This window comes from Choloepus didactylus, chromosome 19, assembly GCF_015220235.1.
Source record: "Choloepus didactylus isolate mChoDid1 chromosome 19, mChoDid1.pri, whole genome shotgun sequence".
NCBI lineage: Eukaryota > Metazoa > Chordata > Mammalia > Pilosa > Megalonychidae > Choloepus > Choloepus didactylus.
Genome location: NC_051325.1, coordinates 24,649,522 through 24,657,702, shown reverse-complemented (window position 1 = coordinate 24,657,702; position 8,181 = coordinate 24,649,522). Strand labels below are relative to the sequence as shown.

General features: G+C 38.8%; 1 protein-coding gene and 1 pseudogene across 1 annotated transcript; both read right to left on the bottom strand.

Annotated features, from left to right (window-relative positions):
* Positions 1-260: 260 nt before the first annotated feature.
* On the bottom strand, positions 261-732 carry LOC119515807 (60S ribosomal protein L27a-like). Its single transcript, XM_037811993.1, has one exon. The coding sequence runs from the start codon at positions 730-732 to the stop codon at positions 286-288; it is 447 nt and encodes a 148-aa protein (XP_037667921.1). The 3' UTR covers positions 261-285.
* Positions 733-5,811: 5,079 nt separating this feature from the next.
* LOC119515806 lies at positions 5,812-6,846 on the bottom strand (annotated as a pseudogene).
* Positions 6,847-8,181: the final 1,335 nt, after the last annotated feature.

Genomic DNA, 8,181 nt, shown 5'->3' with positions numbered 1-8,181 from the left:
TCCCCAAGAAATAGATGAGGCTATACATTCTCCCACCCAGTGTAAATAATGCAAACAGGTGTTCATCTAAAATTTTATCAAGAGGTATCATTCTCATTTTATAAATGAAAGTAAGGTTCAAGTTTGCTGATTAGCTAAGGCCTCCACATTTCTTCTTAAAACCTGGTTAAGGTGGGTTCCTGATGCTGACTATGCTCAGAGTCTACACTCAGATCAAAGAGTCTACACTCAGACCACAAGGGAAAAGCATTTGTTAGCATTTAATGAACCTCCCTCCACATGGCTTCAAGCCACGAGGACACAGGCTCCCCCCACACCCTTGATCTTCTCCTCAGCTCTTCTGCTGAAGAATTTGGCCTTCACGATGACAGGCTGCTTTGGGAGCTTTCCCTTCCCCAGAACTTTGTAGTAGCCCGATCGTACCACATCAATGATGGGAGCAACTCCAGTCTTGTTTTTAGCAGCATTTACCTGTATCTGCTCACTGACTAAGGTCCACAATTTATCCAGGTTGACAGCTGGACAGAAGCTCTGGTTCCTCTTCAAGTGATAATGTCTCATACCAACCTTCCCAAAGTAACCTGGATGATATTTGTCGAAGTTGATCCCGTGGTGATTCATGCCACCAGCATTACCCTGGCCTCCCGGATGCTTCCAGTGTTTGCGGATACGGCGGTGGCCATGGCTCACGTGGCCCTGGAGTTTCCGGGTCTTTCTCAATCTAGAAGGCATGTTGGCGGCCGAGAAAAAAAAAGTGGCGTGGGAGTTTTAAAAATATCCCAGGTGATTTTAATGTGCAACCAGACCTGAAAAATTCTGCCCTATGCTCCCCATCATCTGGATGATCTCTGTCAGTCTGTGATCATTTGGTTTGTGTTTCCCTCTAGTAACTGTGGGGTCAGGGATGAAATATCCCTGTTGATGAGTTAGCTTTTCATAGTGAAGTATTCAATATTGTTAAGCCCTACCAAGCCATACACGCTTACAAATAAGTGCTGTAGGTTCTTAGGTAAATTGAAACCAATTCACAACATGATTTGATAGCTTAGGGTTAAAAGATGTCAATATACAAAATCTGTTAAAATTAATAAAATAGTATACCAGATTGGATAAAACAGCACAAATATAAATTGTATAAAACTCAGCTAGTATAAAGAGACTCTTAAAGGCTATACTTTAAAGAATGAACAAATCCAGACAAGGAAAATATAAATAGAAAGATAGTGGAGGATATGATGTTAGTGTCAGAGAAGTTCAAATTCAAGGAACAGAAATTTAAAGAGACAAACATATAAAAATGAACTAATCCATAACATGAATATACCTAAATAAGATAGCAAAAAATGTAAACAGTCATAACATAGTCAAAAAAAAAATTCATGAACATGTGTTCCAGTTTGCTAATGCTGCTGTTACACAAAACACAAGAATGGATTGGCTTTTATAAAGGGGATTTATTAAGTTACAAATGTATAGTTCTACAGCCATGAAAGTGTCCAAACTAAGGCATCAACAAGAGGATTCCCTCACTGAAGAAAGGCCGATGGCGTCTGGAACACCTCTGTCAGCTGGGAAGGCATGTGGCTGGCATCTGCTGGTCATGGGTTTTATTTCAGCTCCTCTCTCAGCTCCTGTTCATCTTTAGCTTGGTATCTCCAAATGCCCTTCTGTCCACATCTCCAAGCATCTCTGAGCATCTCTGTCAGCTCCCAAGCATCTCTCCAAAAGTCTCTCTCTCAGCTACTCTGAGCTCCTTCTGTCTGCATCTCCAAATGTCTCCAAGCATCAGCATCAGCAAATGTCTTGGCCTGGAACTCTCTTAAGTATTCCAGTGAACTAATCAAGACCTACCCTGAATGGGTGGGATCTCCACAGAAACATTCAATCAAGAGGTCACACTCTAATCAAAAAGATTAATAAATTTGCCCCCACAAGGTTGCATTAAGAATATGGCTTTTGGGGGGGACCTAATATATCCAAATCAACACAATAAGCTACAAAAAATGCTAGGAAAATATGACAGAAACAAAATAGTTGTGTGAGAATTTAAATTACACTTATTACTCCATGTCAGACCAAGCCAAAGGGGGAAAATGTATATGTATTACGTATATTGATATAGATATAGAGATAAGGATATAGATATGTAAGAATTTGAAGTTTCAACAGAATCACTGAAACTAAAGTAATAAATATATATTAAACGCTATATCCTGATAACAGAGAATATGCTTCATTTTAACCACTCATATTTACAAAAAAATTGGTGATATATTAGAACAAAAATAGAAATAGTACAGACTACATTTTAGATGCACACACACACACTCACACACACAGACACACATGAAAAATAACCAAAATTGTGGAGAAAAAAATTGCAACCACCCAGAAATGTATAATTTTCCTCCCATAAAGTATCCGGGATCAAATAAGCACACAAAACTGTAATTACAGGGTATTTAGAAAATGATTATAATTAAAACAATAAACATTAAGAGCAGAGAAAAATGCAGTCTTACATATCTACATAACTAACAGAAAAGAATGAAAACAAAAGAATTAGCTACTCAAAAGCAAAAGTTAGGAAATAATAACAAAATAAACCTAAGGAAAGGAAGAAGTAATAAAGATCAAAGCAAATTTAATGAATTAGAAAACCAAAAAAGTGGGGGGAAAAATTGAAAAGCCAGTAGTTAAGGGCAAAATAATAATAAACTAGGTGATTTACTGATTAACCTAACCAACAAAAGGAAGGAAACACAGAATTAAAATTGGAAAATGGGGAAAAACCAAAAACAGACAAGAGGTTAAATAAAACCATCCAAAGAATTTATTTTGCAAACTACAAATTCCTTTGAAAATTTGGGCAATATTGAAGATTGTTGGAGAAAACAGAATTCATGGGCTTGACCCAAGAAATGATAGAATTAATAAAGTTATGTGAAAGCTAATTCCCTAACTAGTACCATAACCCTTTTCCTAATAATGTGATCATAAAACAGGGGTTAAATTCAGGACTAAATTCCCGATGTGGCATTTATTCCCCGAGGAGGCGGAAACCCCATAAGTTTTTGTCACAGGTACTCTTGCTTTAATGTCCCTGAAATAATGATCAGTTGTGTAAAGAAATTCAGTAGAATGTTTTCCAACCAGATTAACCCTATAGATGCCTCCTCGTGTCATGGCAGCCATGGGATAGCTAGAGCTGGGTTTTTCTACTCTTTTTCCTGTGAAAATTTGCCCAGTTCAAATTTGAATTCTTAGATAAAATAAATCCCTGAAGCAGCAACTATTGAAACACACACACACACACACACACAAACACACACACACACACACGAAACCATAAAAATACTAGGAAACAATATGGGTGAAAAAAATAAAGGCTGAGGAGCACCAATCCCTCTAGGAATTGCATTTGGCTGACGGGAGCTGCTTTGCCCAAGAACATACCCCCTTGCCAGGAGAAACTCACGGCCAATGCTTGATCCATAGATGGCTACACATGCCCGGCCCTCAATTTAGGGCATTTTTCAGGGGTCATTCTAGCTTCAGAGCACCTAGTGGGATTGATTGGTGGAGCCCTTTGCAGTGGCTGCACCATAAGCCAATTTCTTCCTCTACCCAGTCTTGCTTCCCTCACTTGCCAATGGGTGCTGTTCCCAAGAACACTACCAGAAAACATCCTGTACCAGAATCACAGTCTCAGAACTCGTTTCCTGGGGAACCTGACTTATGGCAGTGATTTTATGAAAAGTCTGGAGTGGAAAGCCTGTTTAATCAATCCAAAATTAGAAACCTAAAAGAAACAACTATATAAAATTTTAAAATACTGTAAACATGGTCAAAAGAAAAAAGGGAAAATATTTGCAAACAGAAAATAATTGCAGAGAGCTACTCTCCTTAATTTACAAAGAATGCCTACATAATAAATCATTACGAAAAAAGACAATCCAGTGGAAAATATGGCCACAGGAGTGGTACAGGCAATTAGCAGAAAAAGAAACACAAATGGCCAAAAATGTACACAAACATCTTCAATCTCCTTCATAAGTACAGAAATAATCATCAAAACAATGATGAAATGATTTTTCACCTGTCAGATTGTGAAGCACAAAGGAGTTTGATGCCATCCAAGACTAACAAAAGCATGGGAGTTTGGCTGAGGCAGCCTTTCTGGAGAGCAATTTGACAATATGCATCAAAATTAAAACTTCCTGCCTCCTTTGACCCAGCAATCTCACCAACATATCCACAGACTATAGTCGAGAGACACCCAAAAGCACTCACCAAGGATGAGAATGCTCGCAGCAGGATTGTTTTTAATGGGAAAAAAGCTGAAAACAATATAATGTTTGTCAACAGGATCGCAAAACAAATGGTTGTACACTTGTTAAATATATAACTGTATATGGCCATTAAATAGACCAAAGCATGCTTCCAATATATATTAAGTAAAAAATATCAAGGTGCAGAAATGTGTATAGTATCATGTAAAATTTCTGTGTCACACACAAAAGGGATGAGAGAGAGTGAGAGAATGTAGCATATTTATAATTTAGTTTTCCCAGAAAGAATCACGAGAAATTGATGACAACATTTACCTCTTTGGGGGAAGACACCTGTAAGGGAAGGAGAAAATTTCACTTTTCATTTCATCCCTTTTTAAATTGTTCAAATTTTAAAATCATATCCATAATTTATTGTTTAAAAATCCTCAGGGTTTAGTGGGCATTATCATGATGTATTTCTCTGTATTAAAGCAAATGGCAAAAAAAATAAAGGAAAAATGAGATGTCTGTGGGCAGGGTGCACAGTTGGAGACCACGAGGCTTGGCCTTGGTCTTGGTGGTGGTTGGTAATTGGAAGAAAAGGAACTGGAGACCAGCTGGGGCAAGGTTCATCTGGAAGCAAGGGTTGGACCAATAGGTCCAGGCTAAAGGAGGAGGCAGCTAATGGGGAATGAGCAGGAAGGGTAAGACAGCGAAGGGGAAAGAAAGCAAGTCCTTGCTAACAATGCACCTGTCCATGGTTGGAGGGGTTATCATTTCAAACTCATCTTTAATACGCTTCCCCAAGGACCCCATCAGCCAGTCACCTAGACTTTCTTATTTTTTTAAAGCTATGCCACATTTTTTCAATATTTACTTAGATTTATTTTTGGGGAAAAAATCCAAATGAGGACTATTGATCATAATGGAGCATTGAAGTAATTTCATTTCATACTTACTATTGTTTTTTATTTTTTAATTTTTAAACCCATCATTTTACTCTGTTTGTACCACAGTCACATTTAAATTGGCAGAACTCTCATGACAGACGAGGATAGAGAACTGCCATGCAAGGAAAAGTAAGTGAAGGTATTCATAAAGCTTGAGGAGAGAAGTACCACGGTAAAAACAGATGATGCCGCAAATCAGCCAACAGCATCAAGGTTTGCAAGTGAGTAGCCACAAAGGGTTCATATGCAGTTGTTGGCCTGAGACCACTGATGTTTCCTAAGGATTATTTCTTAATATGCTTGTTAAGCAGACCACCTGTAACACGGATGTAAATGAGCAGGGTGACACTACTGCTTAGTAAATTCTATAAGTTCCTGGGCAGGTTCTACAAATCTCCTATCTGTGATAAATGTTTACTGAAATGTGATTCTGCAAAAGTAATCCAATAAACTGATGCCCAGGGAAATTTTACCACTAGTGAAACTTTTAGGCCAAAAAGTACATAGCCACACAATACCAGACTTATACACCATGAATTAAAATGGAGCCAGTATTAGGGCTTCTGAAAGGACCAGAGCAGGAAAGACTATTCAAAAAGAAGAGCCTCATCCTTCTCTTCAGCCAGAAGATTAGCTGGCTCCATCACCTCCCCAGCTGCTCTCTGCTGTTCCAAATCCTTCTCAGATTTTTCCTTGAGAATCATTTTCTTCTCCTGTATTTTCTTTAACCTATAGAACTCTTCTTGCTCTCTCTCATCCAGCTCTGTGATGATATAAGCAAGGGTACGTGCAATCTGAGGAATGATGACATGTTCAATGGCATGTACACACCTGTTGGTTATCTTAATAGCTTCATCCAAAGTAACAAAGGAAGTCTGCACCGAAGCTCGTTCCACCAGTAGTTCCACTGCTTTGGCATAATTTCTCTTTAACCTAGCCAGCTGTTCCCCACCTCTGGCTAAACCAGTCAGTTCAAAACTGTCAGTTCCTTCACGGTAATGTTCAAACACTGGCAAGGTAACTCCTGCTACATTATTTCTTTGCACGAATCTTCACTTGGGCTTTATTCACATTTTGGATAACTGTGGTGCTGAAGTCTCCAGCTGTGAACTTGGCCTCAGCAAGTGAAAAGGCAGCTTCTCTTATCCCTTTGCCCATCAGCATTTGAGTCACTGTTATCTTCTTTAGGATCTGTCAAAATCGAAGAGTCAAGGCATCAGATTTTTTCTTCAGGAGGTTTCGACCTGTCTGTGCTCCTTTTAATCGAGCCTTCATGTTGGTCTGTGCCATTGGCGAGGAAAAGATCTCAATTCGGTCTTTGCCCGACATTCTGACGATGACTGTTCCGCTTGGGTCTCGGCTGGGCAATTGTGGCTGCAATAATTCCAGTCCCCTCTTACTTACTGTTTTTGAACATTCATATTAAACAAATGCAATAGTTACTGATGCAAACCTATTTGTTTCCATTTACAACAGGGGGTTAGAAAGAGCAGATTCCTCATTCAGGAAAAGGCAAGTTAGTTGAAATACAATTTGTTGTATTGCTACCCTTTGGAAGTACATTTTAAATGAGCCAAGTGGATACCATATGGCCTGCCTGTCAATTAACTTGACACTGAAGAACAACCCATGATTTGTATCCTATTTCCAGTTATTGCATGGGGCGTGTGCTGTGACACCATGTTTTTTAAATTCCTACCTGCCTTTGCCCTTGCTTTTTCCCTTTGGCAAGACATTTCTTCATTCTCATCATTTCCTCTCTTCTTTGCTTCCTTTTCAAACTAAAACAAAAAACAACAAAAAAAAAAACAAAATTTAAGTTCAAACTAAAATACCACCTTTCCTGTGAAGTCTTTCCTGATTACCCCAGACAGAATAAATTCCCACCACTACTGTGAGTTCTTATTGTTTTGGATATACCCCAAAACACTGATTTTGTACTGTGACTGTGTTTATACCCCTATCTTTTCTCACTAACCTACAGGCTCTTCAAGAATCAGGCCCATATTTCATTGTTCTAGAAATCAGCAGCATCACGCATATTACAGGTTTTTTTTTAATACTAGATAAATGCATTAGAAATTAAATACTTAAATTTTTTAGATTAAACTGGAATTTATTCACATTCCAAACTTTGATCCCTGTGTTCAATTTTGGATTGCAATAATAACTTTGCTAGGTATACACTGAATTTTTAGTCCATTGAAATATTTTCAATGCATCAAGGTGGTAAAGAGAATAACTATTCTCTTTAAGAGTTTAAATTAGATTTTCTCATTAGACTTGATTGAAATGCGTCACAATGTAAATACCCCAGTCCACCCCATTTTATAAGCACATGGGTTTATATGACCACATTTTTGGTTTCAAATAAATAACAAGAGAAACAGAAGCATTTAATGTTGGAAAAGAATGAGTCATCACCATCACCATACTAATCTTTTGGCCATGTATCTGTTCTAGTTTGCTAATGCTGCCGGGGTGCAAAATACCAGAAATGGATTGGCTTTTATAAAGGGGGTTTATTTGGTTACACAGTTACAGTCTTTAGGCCATAAAGTGTCCAAAGTAAGGCATCAACAATCGGGTACCTTCACTGAAGTTTGGCCAATGGCGTCTGGAAAACCTCTGTTGGCTGGGAAGGCACTTGGCTGGCGTCTGCTCCAGAGTTCTGGTTTCAAAATGGCTTTCTCCCAGGACGTTCCCCTCTAGGCTTCAGCTTCTCTCCAAAATGTCACTCTCAGTTGCTCTTGGGGCATTTGTCCTCTCTTAGCTTCTCCAGAGCAAAAGTCTGCTTTCAAAGGCTGTCTCCAAAATGTCTCTGTAAACTGCATGTCCTCTCTCAGCTCCTGTACGTTCTTCGAAGTGTCCCTCTTGGCTGTAGCAAGCTCGCTCCTTCTGTCTGAGCTTATATAGTGCTCTAGTAAACTAATCAAGGCCCATGCTGAGCGGGTGGG